The sequence below is a fragment of the Rhipicephalus microplus genome, chromosome X, assembly GCF_043290135.1.
Source record: "Rhipicephalus microplus isolate Deutch F79 chromosome X, USDA_Rmic, whole genome shotgun sequence".
In the NCBI taxonomy this organism is placed as follows: Eukaryota; Metazoa; Arthropoda; class Arachnida; order Ixodida; family Ixodidae; genus Rhipicephalus; species Rhipicephalus microplus.
Genome location: NC_134710.1, coordinates 301,061,494 through 301,081,270, shown reverse-complemented (window position 1 = coordinate 301,081,270; position 19,777 = coordinate 301,061,494). Strand labels below are relative to the sequence as shown.

At 46.1% G+C, this 19,777-nt stretch overlaps 1 protein-coding gene across 3 annotated transcripts in view; it reads left to right on the top strand.

Moving 5' to 3' along the window:
• The window catches only part of LOC119161333 (protocadherin Fat 3), a 353,600-nt gene that overhangs the window by 308,491 nt on the left and 25,332 nt on the right, over window positions 1-19,777 (top strand). For all 3 annotated transcript variants that reach the window (XM_075879438.1, XM_037413746.2, XM_037413745.2), the window contains exons 27-43: window positions 1,965-2,203; window positions 3,025-3,208; window positions 6,349-6,488; window positions 6,605-7,423; window positions 8,138-8,427; window positions 9,899-10,118; window positions 10,768-10,875; window positions 10,978-11,121; window positions 11,262-11,402; window positions 11,549-11,665; window positions 11,758-11,848; window positions 11,996-12,123; window positions 12,222-12,312; window positions 13,009-13,142; window positions 13,983-14,105; window positions 16,540-16,723; window positions 19,652-19,770. In XM_075879438.1, the coding sequence (XP_075735553.1) occupies window positions 1,965-2,203; window positions 3,025-3,208; window positions 6,349-6,488; window positions 6,605-7,423; window positions 8,138-8,427; window positions 9,899-10,118; window positions 10,768-10,875; window positions 10,978-11,121; window positions 11,262-11,402; window positions 11,549-11,665; window positions 11,758-11,848; window positions 11,996-12,123; window positions 12,222-12,312; window positions 13,009-13,142; window positions 13,983-14,105; window positions 16,540-16,723; window positions 19,652-19,770 (3,272 nt within the window). The remainder of the gene's footprint in view (window positions 1-1,964; window positions 2,204-3,024; window positions 3,209-6,348; window positions 6,489-6,604; window positions 7,424-8,137; window positions 8,428-9,898; window positions 10,119-10,767; window positions 10,876-10,977; window positions 11,122-11,261; window positions 11,403-11,548; window positions 11,666-11,757; window positions 11,849-11,995; window positions 12,124-12,221; window positions 12,313-13,008; window positions 13,143-13,982; window positions 14,106-16,539; window positions 16,724-19,651; window positions 19,771-19,777) is intronic.

Here is a 19,777-nt window from a genome sequence, read left to right as displayed (position 1 = left end):
CGCGTTAGATAGACATTTCGGGGTCAAATTCCTCAAATCTGCTCTTTCCTTGTAAATTTTGTCTGCTATCCTTCCGATTGCTCTCCGTATGTCTTCTCTCCCGTAGACTGCCTGCCCATACGTGCCACCCCGCGGGCGTTATTCTGCTGGCCTGTATCGCTTCGCCGTGAGCGTGACGAGACTTCCTAGTGAGAATTACGGCCGGTGCGCAGTTGGCGCCGTTATTCGCCAGGCCGCGTGGCCTTACTTCATTCCACCCCTTCGATGCCTTTCCTTTTTCTCTCCGTTCCTTCTTATCTCTCTTTATTAACACCGCAACGACGTGCGCATTCCGCCGTGGCCCTTCCGCAGAGGCTGAGACCCGCGGGTAGAGAATGGCGAAAACCGAGGAGGGGGGGGGGGGGGTCGGCATTCGCAGTAACGATTGTGCCGGAAACAGCGTCGGCACCCGTTATTTCGTGTCTGTGGACCTACCCGATTGAGATGTTTTATTGACCCAACCAAGCAAGCGGCTGCGTTCGGTGGGCGCGACGTCATCTCCCTTTCCCCCTCCGTGGCGCCGCTTGCCGAACTGGCCTGTATACACCCGCGGCCAGGATGCTGCCGCTTTCGTTGTTCGGCTCAAAACGCGTTCATCACCGCATCTCTGCCTCCTGCTGTTATTGTCGCCGGCGAAAAAAAAAAAATAGCGCCAGTGATTCGTTTTGCTTGCCGCTGTGTCCGCCGTCGTAGCTTTACTTGTTTCTCGACAGAGCGGCCCCACCCAGTCAGCGAGGTTGGCGCCCTATTTCTTTTTTTTCCCCCTCTTTGGGAGTGTATGTGCGTACGTCTGCGATTCTGTGGCTGATTCCCCTTCTTTCTCTGTCCTCGCACACGTGTATACGGGCGCCTCGGAGGCTTGTGCGAGGGATGCGAGCCATATTTCTTCGCCGTTCACGATATAGAAATTAACGTGCGTCATTCTAACTCGGGTTGCCGCTTCTTGTCCCGGCCCTTCCTGGTGTTGGTGCTGATGGTGCAGCTGCTACCGGGGCTGTACGTCTCGGCCACGGGAAGGGCTTATACAGGCTCCGCCACAGCCGTTGCGATATATTTCACTGTCTCCGCTACCGATTTGACCCAGATACCGGAAGCAGGGGGGTGGAAGGGTGTGGTCGAGCCCAGAAGCGCTCGCCCTCTTCACCACTTAGTTATGAAGAAATGTGCCTTATATGGTAGAAAGCTGCGCGGAACGTCCTTCCTGGACGCTCCAGCAGCGTGGAATCACGACACTTTACTATGGCGATTTTGTTGGTCCCTGTGACTCGCTCGCAGAAGCGTCGATCGAGCTATAGCTCTCACTTTACTGGTCACTGCACGACGACACACACACGCACACACACAATAGGTGCAGTTATAACGACAACTAACGTGCACACGCTTCAACAGTCAGCGAAGAGACACAGGTTCTGGACGTGAGCAGTCAGCATTGCGGACGTCTTCAGTGAACAGAGAGCAGCCGTTGAATATTCATTGCCACTGCCTTCCTATAGCGTAGACGCCATCGTGGCACGACGTGCGTGCTCAGCCGCAGTGCAATATATCTTAATGATGTACGTGAACTGTTTCGTTCGGCTTCAAGCCACATACATATGTGTGCTTACGCGATCTTTTATAGCGCGCTGTGTGCGTTGGTATTTAGGGGAGCAGTGACATCCTGTGTGAGAGAATCTCGCCTCGAAGGACCTTCATTACCTAGAGCGCAAAAAGGCAACAACGAAAGACACATAGATAGAAAGGACGCGGGGTGTGCACTGTGTCTCTAATGCCTACGAGCCTTTTCTTTCCAACTTTTCAGCCTCGTTTCTTTAGCCTCGACTCTGTCGTCGTTCAGGGCAAGAGAAGCGCACTGAGAGTGTCTCGTCAACGCTTGCAAAGTTTGCCGAGTCCGGGTTGAAACGAGGACATGATAACCTGTTGCGCAGAGTACTTCGGCATCGAGGCGGACACGGGCAAGCTGTACGTGCGCAAGAACCTGGACTCGCGCACCGAGTACGCGCTTGTGGTCGCGGCCACGGACGACGGCCAGCCCGAGACGCGCACGCTGGGCGTCCAGGTCACCGTGTACGTCAAGGAGGTCAACAACTACCCGCCCGTCTTCTCCCACTCCAGCTACAAGGGCACCGTGCTCGAGAAGTACGCCACCGACCGCGTCATCATCAAGGTGCGGCCTCTCTCGCTGTGAATTTATTGGGTTGATTGTGCAGCCACCACTGCACGTGTACGGTTAGAAGAGTGTCTGCACTTGCTCATGCCTTGAAGTCCCATCATAACGCTGCTTTTAACACTCCAGTGGCTGCGGTCCTCATTCGTGGCAATTAGCTCAACTGTGGACGAGTGTAAAAAAAAAACAAAAACAAAACATGAGTGTTAGCACCAGCTGCCGTTAATAAATCCGGCATTATGTGCTGTCGCGGGATTTGTCTCGCAAGCTCAGAGGCAAGCCAGACTCGAACCTCTCTTCCATGGTTCTGTTGATTTCGTGGGGGGCGCTTATGTATTCCAATGTGAAGATATCAAACACTGCATTACATTTGCATTTTTTTTGTCTAAGACCAGAAATAAAAGTTGCCCCTGAAAGAAGAAAATAGCCGGTATAATCGTCACCAAATAAGCTACCTCCGAAGTAAGCCCCCTTTAAAGAAATTTAAGCAGGGAAGCTATAAGGTAATATTATGTAGATGGCACAGTGGGTGAAAACGGTAATTTTTACGTTAATATTATATTTATTTCTTGTGACGTAATAAAACACCTTTACAGCTCTCACTTTTGCAGCTGATCATGGCTAGATTTAAATCATCTGGCATTTTCTGAAGATAGTATTCTCCTCTTTTACGTTGCGCGTCGTCGTGATTGCCTATGTGTCTATATTATAAGATTACGAAGACGTTGGTAGTGGCCATAAAAATGACAGAATACAAATGTGTTCGGGAGAGTAATCTGTGCGCTTGCGTTACATGATCATTTTTATATATTTACCACCAGCTCATTGCCACGGACAAGGACTTGCAGAACAACACCATTACGTACAACATCTCAAGTGGTAATGACGACAACATATTCCTGATCGACCACCAAACAGGCGACATCCGCGTCAATCCTGCAACAGTTAACCTCCTGGACTATGACCGAAAGAAACAATTCGTCATGCTGGTACAGGCAAAAGACTGTAAGTAATTTTTGTATACAATACATGTACCCGGCCCGGCTACATTTGTCTCAAATCATGTATCTCTGTTATATCGTGCTGTAACCGCGTTTCCACAAAATTGTTTTCTCTATTTTCACATCAAAGACCGGGAGTTATTAGTCCCCGTTTATATTTATATATATATATATATATATATATATATATATATATTCTTCGAGAATAGTGCAGTATAGGAAACAAAACAATAAAATATTTATTTAATCCTAACAGTTTCGGCTGGTGGACCAGCCTTCTTCGGAGGATATAAGTGAAATGATACAAGTTCCCGTAGCAGAGGGTCACCCTCACAGTTTAAAGACCCTCCAAAAAAGAGAGAGAAAAAAAGACAAGCGGGCGAACGAGGTAGCAACAGACAACAAGAAGCAGAAGAAGGAGAGGAACTAGAAAGGAGCGACGGAGAGCCGCCGGAAACGAGCGGGTAATTCTGGCATTGTTACTTGGTATAGGTAAGACGCGCCGCCAGCGGAGGCGACCAAGAAAAACGGAAAAATGTGGAACATGTTGCTGCTTACTCGCATCCCACACATGGATCGAGTTTAAGTTCACGTGGTTCGGCGGCTGGCCCGTGGCATCGGGCCACACACACACACACAAACACACACAAGAAGCATACGACCCGCTCCAGCTTTCGGAATATAATGGCCACGTTGGAAAGCTAATGTGCCCTCTCCCCCTTCCTCCACCTGCCCTCTCTTGCAGAAAAATGTACAACCAGTCATACTGAAAATAAATAAATGGGTATTTTTGTAAAGGATGAAAATATATTAAAAAATATATAAAAATAAATAATACTAAAAAAGTACTCAGAAAGGAAAATAAAGTCTAATAATACTAACACAATCCGTTTGGTTCACGTAGCATCGAATTCGTTAAGTTTCGCTATATTGAACAACTTGCGTGTGCGACTTCACGTATTTATAAATAAATTAATTGAGTAATTCAATTTCTGTGTTTCACGAAACGTCGCGGAGACACGTCAGTCGCCCAGGGCTCTCGTTGATTCCGTGGGTAAGTGATCTGAATTTCTTTATAAAGTATGACTCCCGCTGTTCGCGCTCCCGTGTGTTCTGGAAGCCGGATTGTAGGAGTATGACACTTACGCGTTCGAAAGAGTGACCAGGAAGATTGATATGTTTGGAGAACGGCAAATTGGGGAGGCCCTTTACGTGTGCCCTGTGGTTGTTGAAACGCAAACGGAACGCGGTTTCCGTGTGTCCAATATATTCCTGTTTGCACACCTCACAGCGAATTTTGTATACCACATTGGCTGAGTCACAGTTAAGGTCGTCTTTAATTTTGTACACATAGTCTGAACAGGAGGCTTCGGCCGTATCTGTGGTCACCATGTGTGTGCACACCCTGCAGCGAGGTTTCCCGCACGGTCTACAGCCCTGATGGTGGTCGGATTTGTGTGTTTTCGCCTTGACCAGTAAGTCTCTCAGGTTTTTATTTCTTCGGTAAACCACCTTGGGCGGAGTCTGAAAAATGGCAGTAGTCGCCTCTCTGCCATTTTTCAGACTCCGCCCAAGGTGGTTTACCGAAGAAATAAAAACCTGAGAGACTTACTGGTCAAGGCGAAAACACACAAATCCGACCACCATCAGGGCTGTAGACCGTGCGGGAAACCTCGCTGCAGGGTGTGCACACACATGGTGACCACAGATACGGCCGAAGCCTCCTGTTCAGACTATGTGTACAAAATTAAAGACGACCTTAACTGTGACTCAGCCAATGTGGTATACAAAATTCGCTGTGAGGTGTGCAAACAGGAATATATTGGACACACGGAAACCGCGTTCCGTTTGCGTTTCAACAACCACAGGGCACACGTAAAGGGCCTCCCCAATTTGCCGTTCTCCAAACATATCAATCTTCCTGGTCACTCTTTCGAACGCGTAAGTGTCATACTCCTACAATCCGGCTTCCAGAACACACGGGAGCGCGAACAGCGGGAGTCATACTTTATAAAGAAATTCAGATCACTTACCCACGGAATCAACGAGAGCCCTGGGCGACTGACGTGTCTCCGCGACGTTTCGTGAAACACAGAAATTGAATTACTCAATTAATTTATTTATAAATACGTGAAGTCGCACACGCAAGTTGTTCAATATAGCGAAACTTAACGAATTCGATGCTACGTGAACCAAACGGATTGTGTTAGTATTATTAGACTTTATTTTCCTTTCTGAGTACTTTTTTAGTATTATTTATTTTTATATATTTTTTAATATATTTTCATCCTTTACAAAAATACCCATTTATTTATTTTCAGTATGACTGGTTGTACATTTTTCTGCAAGAGAGGGCAGGTGGAGGAAGGGGGAGAGGGCACATTAGCTTTCCAACGTGGCCATTATATTCCGAAAGCTGGAGCGGGTCGTATGCTTCTTGTGTGTGTTTGTGTGTGTGTGTGTGGCCCGATGCCACGGGCCAGCCGCCGAACCACGTGAACTTAAACTCGATCCATGTGTGGGATGCGAGTAAGCAGCAACATGTTCCACATTTTTCCGTTTTTCTTGGTCGCCTCCGCTGGCGGCGCGTCTTACCTATACCAAGTAACAATGCCAGAATTACCCGCTCGTTTCCGGCGGCTCTCCGTCGCTCCTTTCTAGTTCCTCTCCTTCTTCTGCTTCTTGTTGTCTGTTGCTACCTCGTTCGCCCGCTTGTCTTTTTTTCTCTCTCTTTTTTGGAGGGTCTTTAAACTGTGAGGGTGACCCTCTGCTACGGGAACTTGTATCATTTCACTTATATCCTCCGAAGAAGGCTGGTCCACCAGCCGAAACTGTTAGGATTAAATAAATATTTTATTGTTTTGTTTCCTATACTGCACTATTCTCGAAGTTTATAACTTTTATTACGGTAGCCGGAAAAAAACTCTGATCATCTATTTCATCTATATATATATATATATATATATATATATATCAGCTTTGCAATCGATGTTTACGTTTTTAAGGCGTGTACACTAGATTATGCCCCAAAACTTATGTTAACATTTGCTTCAATATCGGTACGATAGCTCTGACAGGTATATGATATGCTTCAGAGCAGATAGTGTTCACAGTGTTGCTGAGGTGCTCTGTGTCCTTTTGCAGCTCATAACACACCTCTGTACGGCTTGTCGATGGTTACCATTGATGTCCTGGATTCCAATGACCACGCACCAACATTCTCGAAGACAGCTTATTCGGCGTCACTACCCGAAAATCTCCCGGCTGGACACTGCTTCCTGAGCGTGAGTGTACCTTGCGCGTTTGGTCTGTTGACCAGCCACCAGAGCTCAGTTGCATCATTTAGGAAGAGCAGTTCATTTTCAAACTACCGTGTTGACTGCGCCATTTACATATGCAGATTCATGCTGAGAGCGGGGACTCTGTGGACCAGCTGACGTACGAGATCCTCAACAAGGACGTCCCCTTCACAGTGAACGCACGCACGGGCGACGTGTGCACGTCGCAAGTGCTGGACCGCGAGCGTCGGGACTCGTACGAGTTCGCCGTGGCAGCGTCCGACGGCAAGTTCGACGTGAAGGCGCCCGTTAGCATCGAAGTGGTGGACGAGAACGACAATCCGCCGCGCTTCGAGAAGGAGCGCTACACGGTCAGCATCCCGCACGACTCTCAGGCCGGTCGCTCGGTGATCCAGCTGCACGCCATCGACCTGGACGTGGCCAACAACGGCGAGATCACCTACTGGATCAAGAACACGCACGGAATATTCGAGATCGACGCTAAGACAGGCCTGGTTCGAATGGCCGCCGGCCTACCGCACAACGCCATGCGCAACCTGAGCTACGAGATGGAGGTGTTCGCGCAAGACCACGGCGCCGCCTCGAACATCGGCAAGACATTGCTGCTGGTTCGCGTCTCCAGCACACACAACAGCCCACCCGTGTTCGACCGGTTTGCGTACAGCGTCAGCGTGGACGAGAATGCGGCCAACGTACCGCTAGTCCAGGTGCACGCCTCGGACCCGGACCCGGGCAGTGCGGGCAAGGTGCTGTACCGCATTGCGCGGGCCACGCGCCGCGAGACTTTCCGCATCGACGCGCAGACTGGAAAGATAACGCTGGTGGCGCCGCTCGACTACGAGCAGGTGAAGCACCTCGAGGTGTTCGTCGAAGCACGCGACGACGCTGCCGAACCCCAGTTCGCCACAACCATCGTGCAGGTGGGTGGGCAGAAGCCAAACCAGGCGTTCATTTTCTGTCGCAATCTTTTTCTTTCGACGCGTGGATTCCTGGATAAGGTTTGATGACTGACCGCAAAACATTGGCAGTTTGTTTGCAACGTCGCCTGCTCATGAGTAGCCCGCGTGCATTTTTATGCCATGTCATAAGGGAAAAAAATCTATATGCCCGCCACTACAACGGTATCGGTTGCCACGTTAATAACTTCATAGTGATGTAACAATAATAACAACGATTGTTGGAGTTATATGCCCCAAACCTGCGTTATTAGTGTAAGGTAACAAACCTGTTAGAAACGAACGTCACTCTAGACTTTGTCGTCGTTGAGTCAGCTGGGTTACTTTGGCATTATGGTTCTAATGGTTGGCACTATTGTTCTAAGGAACCTAATTTCGTCAGTGACTATTTTTCTCAACGGAGAGAAAGCTTTGCTGCAAAGTAGAAAGCAAAAAAAAAAAACCCTCACGCAGACTATAAAAAATACCTGCCGTCTGAACAGTAGTCCTCTTTAAAACATGTCTATGCCCAATTTCTTAATCGTATCAATATGTCATCACTTAGGTACTTATTTAAAAACCAAAGTTATCTCTCCACAAAACAAAAAGGAGAAGAATGAAAAGATTTGAATAAATATCAGCACTTAATACTGGAGTGAGCGAGCAGGTTTACCATGCCTCGCTTGGCCTTTACTTCAGGTTACCGTGAACGACGTCAACGACAACGCCCCGGAGTTTCTGTCCATGCCTCGGCTGTTAAGGATTCCGGAAACCACGTCGCAGAACGAGCTCGTCTATCGAGTGCAGGCCATCGATCTCGATTCATCCGCGGGTGGCAACAACGACATCAAGTTCGAGCTGCACCCACCCAGCCAACGCTTCTCTATTCATCCCAAAACGGGCCAAGTGTTCGCCACCCAGCCGTTACAGCCCGGAACGGAGCTGCTGCGCATCGTCGCTACCGACAGTTCCATCTATCCTCTCATGAGGTACGTGGTGCAATTGACGAATTTCCCGCCCCGACTATATTTCGGTCCACATACACGTCGTCTCCTTGACGAGAGCAATTTAGCATGCACACATATAAAACCCTACAATATCGGTCTGATGACTTCAGACAGACTAGCTTCGGACGAGGTGGTGGGTGCCAATATATTTCTACATTCGCGATGTCATTCATGGCAAGGCAAAATTAAAAAAAAAAATAAAATGAGTTGTCAACGGATTCATTGCGCGTTATATTTGCCAAGCAGATGGTTTTGAAATACGATTGCGAGACTTCGTTGTCTGGAAGCTGAAAGCCTGCCGCGAAACCGACTGCATGGCATGTTCCTTTCAATAAGTTTTTGATTTATTTTGAGTATTTCTCAATAGCGCAGGCTACTGCGTCTACTATATGTATAATGTGAAGAGGCAAAATAACAAGTAGTACAAATGAGACGCGCGTCAGACCCGACAACGCTAAGAGATGCTATATTGCGTTACAATGGCTCGCATACTCCGTCTGCATTTTGATATTTTTGAGCCCACCAGAACGCTCCATAAACGGCGTCGAACGCGACCAAATTGTACTTACCAAGCAAACAATGATGTAAATTATGCGGAATAAAACGCTGTAACAAAGCTAAGTGGGAGCAGCTTTGTGCTATTAAGATAGCTACCCCATATTTTACCAATTAGCTTTGTCGTAAGTTCAGCTATATTGCATTGAGCAGTTGCAACATTGTCCCGATTTCCAATTTCATTCCATTTTTTGTTCTTTTTCTTTCTTTTCGCACAAAGAGGCTTCATACAACTTTCGTAATTTTTTTCTTCTTCCAAAGTTTTACCATTCACTGCGTTAACATGCACTTGATTCTCGCGTCAGTGTTGATCATTCATCTAAACGACGCGATTCCGGCCGGATATATTTCCGCAACGTGCTTAGTTAACTAATCCAGCCGGAGTGTTTTCAGTTGTTTCGTCGTATTCAAACACGTACTGGCCAATTAACCAATGTCTCATCGGCAAGATATCTCCGCGCTATTTTGAGCTTTTCTCTCGAAGCCGTTAGAAATGCAAAAATAACGAAGGCACGATACTTGCTCACTGTATACTGAATTCATTACAGGCGTTGTCTGTGCGGGCTTTCATAACACTTCTTGCTTCTTTCCACGCTCTCGGTGAATGACGAACGACCAAATTTAATCTTAACGGGAAATAAACGCACGTGAATAGCTCAGTCTGTCCAGATGTTGTCCGTAAGTTTGCGGTATAAGTTTAGTTTATCTACGGAGCAGTCGTTGCTTCTACGATGTACCCATACCAGTAGCGCGCGGCAGTATATACTACACCGCACAGCCGCACTTCATTAACGCGAAGTGATTGCAAATTCATTTTCCGGTGTTCTGAAGGAAGGAGACCGAAGGACGCGGTTATGTTCCCCACAAAAGTGAGCAGCGTAAAATGGCGTCTTTGCAGTGCCGTGGAGATGCGGGTGGAGGTGTACAAGGACTCGGTAGACGAACCGACACCGGCCTTCTCGGCAGTCCAGTACACGGTGGACTCGGCGTCCATCATTGAGGCCGGCTCGACCGTGCTCGAGGCTCGTGCCACGGTGCCCAACGGAAGCCCTGTGTGGTACAACATCACCGGAGACGACGGATCACACGTGCGCCGATTCTCAATCAACCACGACACCGTGAGTTGCAACGCACCTTCGTATTGTTCCTCTCTCTTTCTCTTTGTGTGTGTCATGCGGGAACGAGGTTGCGGCCACGCCTGTCGCATATCAGGCAGAGCTCGCACTCAACGCTTGTTCTGCGAGCACTAACGTTTCAACCTCCTCGTAGTATAGAATTACTATTAAAAAAAGATAGATTAAACACTGTATACGTCACATTCTGTCGTTCAGCGCACAGTCTTGCTATCGTAGCCCACTTAAATAAAATCAGGTCGAAGCGCCTGCTGATGGACTTTGTATTCGTTCCTTAGGTTGATTCGATAAGAATGACCATTTCTTTATTTGCATACCACATAAATGTATGTGACTTTCCAGTAGTCCAACAAAACCTGTTTTGCTGCCAGGGGGGGGTATTAATACGGAACACGCATAGCCGTTGCCCAGCGCAATGCATCAGACTATCAAACAAGGAACAAGCGGTTTGAAAAGATCTACCACTCTCTGCCAAAGAAAGTTCGATTATTTCTATAGCTTGGCGATGTCATTGTGCTGATGTTTCTCTACATCAATGACTATATACGCCTAGAAATTGGCTTTCATTACGCTGGAAACCGGGATGTTCGTACATACCTAACAAATCTTTGCGCGTTTTCTGTTTCTCGTGCAGGGAAGAATCGTTACAACCACGCGACTTGATGCAGAGAAACAGTCTGTCTACCACTTCATGGTGGTGGCCCTCAACAGGAACGACCCACAGCACCAAGCTGAAGCAGGCGTACGTATACTTGTTTTTACACTTCAAATGCACAAGCCGTAGCCATAATAGACATGCGTCGGTAATAAACTTGCGATTGCCTATCTTTTTTTCTTCTTATAGGTTGTTGTTCGCTTGACCGACAAGAACGTCAGGTGTCCGAAGTTCCCGTTCACGGAGTACTTCGCCTCCATTCAAGAAAACTCACCTCCCGACACCATCGTGCTTCCTAACCTCATCGCTGAAGATGTGGAAAAGTTCGGCAAGGTATGTTTCGAGAACGCTTCATGCAATCTTATCTTTACCAGCCCAAGTTTCCAACTGTAATTCAATATCTTTGAAAGTAATTTTTACGCTCCACTTAATTCCTTGCGGACTTCTTTTTTTTTCTATTTTTCTTCGCTTAGATATCGTATCAAATCACGGAAGACAACTCCGACGACAACTTCATGTTGGACACGAAGCAAAACATCATTTCTTTGCGAGTGAAGAAACCCCTGGACCGAGATAGCATGCCTGTTATTCTCCAAGGCGTCTACACGCTAACGGTTTGTCGGAAACTGTGCACTTTTATTAATGGAAAAGGCTGAAGAGTTCTTGATGGTCAAATATTGGCAGGATACTTATCTTATCGTATTTGATTTGAGTAGAGGACTGGTTCTATAGCTGTAGTTTGTATAACTTCCAAATACAGATCACCGCCAGCAACTACAAGTGCTCAGGAAGCAGCCGAGTCAAGGTCTTTGTGGAAGACGTCAACGACAACAGCCCGGTGTTCGAACAAAACGACTATGTCGTTGACCTCGAAGAGGTGAGCACATATCAACTGCCTCTAGCTGCAAGGACTTGCGATCATTTCGATAGCCTGGAAGCTAACTCACCGTTCGTTCTTCTCAACTTCAGAATACGCCACCAGGTCAGACTGTCACTCATCTCAGCGCCGCTGATCGTGATGGCTTAGATCTTGGGAAGATTCGATACTACATTATAGAAGGTACGTTGCCAATCATCTTAGAAGCGGACATCTGTGGCCCTAGTGCCACAAACCCCAATTGATCAATCAATCAATCGTCTTAGAAGTTTAACAGATCAATCATTCAATGCCAGCATACCCGAGTGACACTTATTTTGCTTCCTACAGGAAACGAAGGGGAAGATTTTAGCATGGACGAGACCACCGGCATCATATCGGTCAGAATTATTCCCGACCGTGAAAAGACGCCAGATTTCATGCTCAAGGTCCTAGCTGTCGATTCTGCGAACAACACGGTACGTTGGTGTTTCATCCCATGAGAATGTGTCAAGCGATGATCGACTGCGAGTGTTGATGTAGCTGAAAAGGACACGTGTATATTCTTCTCTCGTAGGGTCGTGCAAGTGTTCACATTGTCATCAAGGACACTAACGATTGGACTCCCACGTTCCTGAACGACACCTTCTACCTCAATGTCACGGAAGGTAAGACTACAGGGTCATTCGGGAATATTCATAGCCTGGTCGTCTTCTCAGTCACATTCGTTCGATGCTGCAGTGTAGATTGCGAAATACCACGATGATGTGGGTTTGCCAAATGAAGCCATGTTATTTCTACAGAAGAGACATAATATTTGTTGACCCTGTAATTAATGACGCGCGTTAAAATGTATTTGTAAAGCGTGCACTGAAGGGTGCGAAAATTTAGATACAAAGAAAGTTTCGTAGTGACAAGTTCTTAGCTCAGCCAAATTGTATCCCCATGTGCATATTGGTGGTCCAAAGTTCAATTGATCTAATGGATTGATTGAACTCTGGAATTCATAATATGCTCTCACAACTCCTGTAAGTGGGCACTCTGGGCAGCTAGCCGCAGTCTGTCGTGCGCGTCAGCATCGGTTATTTTCTCTGAGGCCATTTCGCCTTTTGACAGTGCGTAAACTTACTCAGTCACAGCTGAGTGGGCGAGAATCTGCATAAACGCATAAACCAGTCGCATTCACATACATCTCTAGCAGTCATAACTAAACTGCGAACAGCCGGAACAGCTGGTTTGTATTAAAAAAAAAACGAAGGCAACGCTCGAAAGTGATGTACAACGCGGTTGCTGCATGAGATTCAGGTGTTCTCATTTTGGGTGCATAATTAATAGAGACGCCTGTTGCTATGCGACGCTTGCAGGACCACCGAGCGTTGGTGCCTATGTCCAGCTGCCTGTCGCCGACTACGACGACGGAATCAACAGACAAGTAGAGCTGTACATCGTGGATGGCAACAACGAGAACCAGTTCAGGCTCGGAGTAAATGAAAATGGGGTACGCCCAAAGGCAGTTGCTTAATCACTCCCACTTATTCTTGTTTTTTAAAGAAATAATTAAGGAAGTGTTCATTTGGGGCGTTGTTTGTACGCCTTTCGCGCATAATGTTTTGGTAAATTTAGAGAGAAAAATATTCACGTCACCTCGTTCTATACATTAGCTTTTATTTAAACATGATTAATGTGCAAAACAAGAAATGCCTCCGAAATTGGCTGCTCCAATCACTTCTTACTTTGGACGGTACACTTTTTCAGAGAGCGTTAGATATTCATCGCGCCGATTAATATTTTCGGAAAGCAAATCACCGTCCACTGCTCTTGTGAGGGCGTACCGATTTCTCTGTGTTCCTACAAATATAAGCATCATTATTACTGCTCCCACGGAGACACTGAGGTACAAATATGCAGACGTGTATCCGTACAGTATGTGTACCCCATATGTGTATTTATAGAATGCAGATGCGTGCATGGGTGTGTCGTGTAGTGCGAGATACGTTGACGAAAGACGGTCGCTCTCTTTTTTTTTCTTTCGTCAGCATGTTACAAGAGTCAGTAGCTTTTAGTATGTGAGCCACAAACTGCCGACTATAAAATTCGATAACAAACTGAGAGTTATTCGTTTCACTTTCCGCCATTCAGAAGTAAAGTCGGCGTGTTTTGACAAATACGCATTCTGCAGTAATTCTTATGCAAACACCAGTATAAATGCATTCGTCATGGAACCTTTCCACGACATGCATTTGAGTTTCATCTATACCTTTCAACCGCCTTTTGCGCGAGGTATGCTTTTCGTGAAAATATCAACTCAGACGTCCGCACAATCGGTCTTACCGTGCAGGCGGTACTCAGAGTGGTATCGGAACTCGACCGAGACAAGTACAAGGTACCAGACGCCGCTTTGCACTTGGTCATTGTCGCAGCCAGGGACATGGGAACTCCATCCAGGACCGGCTCCACCACTGTGAGTATAAATGATGAAAATTACCCGAAATATCGCTTTGCTTTCTGTCACGCACGTCTAGGTCTCTGTGTACTTTTAAGCAGATAAAGCTTTTTTTATTTTTAAGCTAAGTTCACTTTAAGTGAAACTGAGAAGAACTCGGTTGTTTTTCTGCCGGCAATGCACCCTTCAGTGACGGTGGATAAGCTTCTGTACGCAAGTTGTTTATGCTAGTTGTGTAAACCTGTGACCGAAAGAGAACAGGGTACATTGTTAATTAAATTAATCAAACCTTCTGGATAGTCGATATGGCTTGATTGAACCACAGCATGCTGCGTGTGGCTGTGGCCGTTCGGTGAAGGCGCTCTGATGTTCCACGGGTCGTTCGATGTGTCGCGTTCCAGAAACAACGTCGAAACAGCTACTTTTCGTTTCTTAAAGTGAACCAAACTAAAACTATTTTTAGCAGACATTTGGAGCCTACGATTGCACTCTTTGGACGTCACAATGAAACACAACTAACTGCAGAATGAGGTATTTATTTTCATGCAAACAATTGCTTGTTGAAACTCACACAAAACAACTCATCACTGCATTTTTTCTTGGATTGTAATATTGAGTGCCTTTAAGTTATGTCACGTGAGTTTCACACATTCGTAGACAGTGCATCGTAATTAGCGTGTGGAGGGGATATGGTCGGGCCTGCACCAACAATTGTTTTTGCAGTGATATTATTCATGCCACCGAACTACCTCGAATCTACACTGCAGTGTAGCTAAAATCTGTCTATCGTCGGTAATCGGGAGTAAAACTTGGCTCTTATAGATTGAAACATTCAATTCGGGCTTGAAAAAGAAGCCTCAATCTCGGTGAACTAATGATATAGAAATATTTTGCGACATAACTTACACCATCCCTGCGCTTCCGTCAGTGCCGTCCTTTGATGCATGGGCGTAATGGCTACGACTATACTTCTAAAGCGAGTGGTTCTTCCAGGCAAAAGGCACATCATTCTGTTTTTTGGTAGCGTCTTCTCGTTCTTTGCATTTATTGATGGCCTTCAAAAATGATCCTGCTTTTGTTATTCTTTTTAGCTCGTTTTAGGACAGGACGTACCGTTTCAAATGAATTCTTTTTTTAAGGAACATATCGGTACCCAATACCTTCACTTCAGCTATATTCTATTTCAAATATGCCACCTTAGAGCAAAATGACATGACACTGTAGGGCTAGACATGAAAAGAAACACTAAAACGCAGAAACAAGTAATAAAGCCGGACTCTCAATTGTTATATTTACTTTCTGTCCTACAACACCATGCTTTTCATAAAGTACAAACTCACCCAAAGAAAACTAACTGTGGGACAAAACCACGGTAGAAAAACATCTACGGCACAAATGAAACTGATTGGATGCAGCCATGTCGGTTGCTTTGATTTCAGTCGTTGACACAGCGCTGTATGAATAGATGTGACTCAATTTGGTTCAAACAGATGCAGGATTTGGCTCATTATTTATGGCTCTTTCAGTTTACCTTACAATGAGAAATTGCCTCATTTTGATTACGATCGTTTTAAAAGTGAAAGGTTCTTAGTCGCACTTAACACTCCCGTGAAATTTAGCCCAGTTACGGTTGCTGAATTAGGTTTTTTCAGAAAAAAAAAAACAAGGCCACAAATGTTATACGATACCGTTCTGTGGCTACACTCCGGCAAGTTTCTCTGTGAAACGTCGGTATTCCTTAGCTTACACACATTTCCTAGCGATAAAGATGGTCCACGATAACCACAAGCTATAGCATTCGAGATGACGCGATGCACTATACAAGCTCAGAAAAGTATTCACGCAGCCTAAACCGTTCATTGTACCTTCTTCAAGAATAGTTTCCGTGGTTGTAAACTAAAATGTATAGCTGTGCAGGGGGTGCGGCCTCACTGACAGAATCTCTCTGCGCACGCGCGCTCGCTAAAAACAGGGATAGAAACAGGGATAGGACCTATAGGGCAGTGTGCCGATCGGTTTCAACAATCACTGTGCACAATAATATGGTGTTGTATATATACAATCACGCACGTAGGAGCCAATTAAAATCCAGTCTCACAAACGCACCGGAGTCTCACCTATCGAACCAGAGGACTCAACTCCCAGCTGCGGAGCAGTACGAAGGTGTCGCCCATTGAGACACCATGCCAAATGAAGTGAGAGGCTTCCGGGAATTGCCGTGCGTCTTCATTATTACTTTTTTTCGCATAGTCTTAGCAGTGGAAAATGCGGCTTGCATTCGGTGGCTTCTGTCTTCATAACTGTGTGTGGACTGCAATGTCTAATGATTTCAAATGTGTGATTTGCATTCAGCGCTTACAAATGGCGACTTGTATTCAGCCGCCCATTTTAAAAGTAAACGTGCTTCGTAAACTCCGTGCGCTAAATGCATAGGCTCATTTCTGTCGCCCAGGTTGCAGTTTTCATCCAGGACGTCAACGACAGCCCTCCGCAGTTCGAGAAGGAGGCCTACTACGAGTTCGTTTCCGAGAGTGCGTCCGTGGGCACTGTCATCGATACCGTCAAGGCTACGGATCCTGACTCTCCAATAAACACTAACATGACCTACTCCTTTGCTCGGGGCACCAGCAAACGAGGTACGACAAAACTACGCCACAACACTCGCGTTCAAACTATAGTGTAGCGTATGCAAGTGGTTCAGCACAATACATCTACCATTTTTTATGGCATCAAATATACTGTAGACGCCGTGTACTCAGCTGCTGACTTGCGCCGCCGCGGTGGTCTAGTGGCTAAGGTACTCGGCTGCTGACCCTCGGGTCGCGGGATCAAATCCCGGCTGCGGCGGCTGCATTTCCGATGAAGGCGGAAATGTTGTAGGCCCGTGTGCTCAGATTTCGGTGCACGTTAAAGAACCCCAGGTGGTCGAAATTTCCGGAGCCCTCCACAATATACGGCGTCACTCATAATCATATGGTGGTTTTGGGACGTTAAACCTCACAAATGAATTAATCAATCAATCAGCTGCTTACTGTGCTCTACTGCACATAAATAGGTATGCATATTCTGATAATCAGCCGACAGCGCACACATATTCGTGTGTTCTGCTCTGCCCTACTAAGCATGCGTCGACAGAAATTATTCGAAGCTGCAATAATTCTGAAATTTCTGCTGGCTAGGTCTTGATAACTGCAAAATGTCGACGCACTAAGCCATTGTGCAGTTATGCACGTTATCTTCGAGTCACCAGTGTGTTTAAGGCTGTCGTCTGGATCTCTAAATGCAAAGCAGTCCCTGTCCTGGTCGCCAGAGCAACGGCTGGGGGAACGGTTGTGATTGGTTAGTCCAGGTCAGGCGTGGTGCGATATCACGCCTATCTTCTATTTAAAAAAAAATTCAACGTTCGCATTGCTTTTTGAATTGTACAAGCTTTGCTGAACCGGAGGAGCTAACGCGGGAACCGTATTTCGTGCTAGCTGAGCTGATAAAGTTAGCGCTCGCATAAATGCATAGTAATAGCTCCGACATACAGATATGGGACGTGTTGTAAGGATCGAGAAAAACGCGATTCTCGCGGGGATGAAAGCGTCGGGCTGCTTTCGCGTATGCGGTGTAGCAATCTGGTTGTTCGCTTCCAGAGTCCGTGTGCCAACACACATCTTGAAGCGGATGCCGGCGGTGTAATTCCGCATCAGCCTGCGATCGGGTCGTCGGATTGGGGTTAAAAAAAAGGTAGAAGAATTAAAAAACACAAAAAACGCCATATGGCACGACTACACGGTTTCCAATCGTCGCCGCCACGAGCGCAGTTTATTCGCCGTTTGATCGAAGCAGCACAGAAACGATAACATCGCGGTTTTCATTTTTCTTCGCTCTGGGCACGCCCTGTTGACTGTAAGTCCGAAGAAAGCAGATCAGCGAACTTGTTTTCCTTTTTTTGTCTTCTTACAGATTTAGCGCTTTGTCCATATGGCCTCGAAATTGTTTATTTGCCCTTATCGCTTTCTTTTCGCGGTTTCTTCACAACAGTGGGTTTTTTTCAGCGCAATAAGTTTACAGCCTCTGCGGAAAGGCTGTTAGATATGGGAGGGGAGTGGAAGGGCGCCCTAACAAAATTTAATGATGGGGTCCGCAAGCACTCGGGCGAGCCGAGGAAAAGAAAAACGTATCACTGTGCGACAACGTGAACACGTCGGTGATGAGAAGTCGTCGTTTTCAAAGAAGCCCAGCAGTATCCCCGCTGCCCGTTGGCCCACAACCTGGTGTTATTTTGCCTCTCTATATAGGCGGCCGCTATAGTAATTTCGTCCGGGTCATCGCGCATGAACAGAGCGCAAAGCAGGAAAATACACGTGTGGCGTGTTTCTCTTGCTCTCGATCTCCTTCACTAATTTTTTTTCTTTCCTTTTTTAGCAGTAAAAAGTTCGTGCAATCGAACGCAAGTCCACTCCATTGAGTTCTCACTTCTTAGCAAGCTTGCACGTCCCCCCCCCCCCCCCCCCCCCCCCCGCACCGCCTTACGCAAAAAAAATATTATCATCATGCTGCTAAGAAATTATGCCATTTTCATCAAATGAGAAGCAGTTACAAATAATATGCTGTACACGTGAATTTAATCGTGATTCTGCCCCCAACGTGAGCGCAAGTCTATAAAACTACAAAACCTTAACCACTTTTCGGAAGTTGCTTTCGATATGAGGCATTATTTTTCATACAGAAAAATAATTTACGCAACTCTACAAATCTAAGCTAACGCTGACTCACGCAGAACATGGCGTGTTTATCTATGAAAACCGTGTAAATCAGCTTTAAGAGAAATGCATGGCTACATCTATACTGCCGTTCTTTTCATTCCTTCATGCTAACTGTGCCCATCAAGCGGATAATTTTTTGCGCTTTCGATTAAAAAAAGCATGTAACCAGAGCGTGAACTTTTCAGATTTTTCCATAAAGCAGTATACCTTGTAAGTGTTTGCGAGGAACAAATATCAAGTATTTAGGGACATATGAGAGTGCCCCGCAAGATATTTACGATTGAAGAGAGCCCGGTTAAACTGAAAGAAGCTAAGATGATCATTTGGAGCGAAATGAAATAAAGAAAATTGATCCCATTGTTTGAATGCCTCTTCATGGGTTTGCGAAATTGCTTGTGTGTATATGTATTTGTTTTTATTTTACAAGAGTGCGTAGTTCATAATGGCAAAAAGAAATCTTTTTTTTTTTTTGATACAGTGAAAATCTTGCTTTTGATATCTGCGACAGTATAAAATTTCACATTATCAGCGAAGCTATAAAAATGCCTCTATATTACGATATTTGCGTAAGCAAAAGCAGTGTAATCTGTGCTCCATGTCACGTTATTCTGGTGCCTGCTAAGCATTACTTAACTGGTTAGTAAACGTTCTCCTCACACCACAGACACCTTGTTCTTGTTTTTCTATCTTTTTCGCTGTGTCTTCATTTCTTAAAAAGCAATAAAAAATATGACACGTTGTGAAACGGTTCTGCACACTGAAGTTCCGTTTATTGTGCACCTCGTAACCTCCCTCTGTACTTTTCTGCAGTGCCCTTCATGATCGACCCCGTTTTGGGAACAGTGAACATCACCCGAGCACTCGACATCTCGGAGAGCCAAGAGTACTCACTGACAGTGGAAGCAAATGACGGCCTCTGGAAAGCGGCGGTAAGAA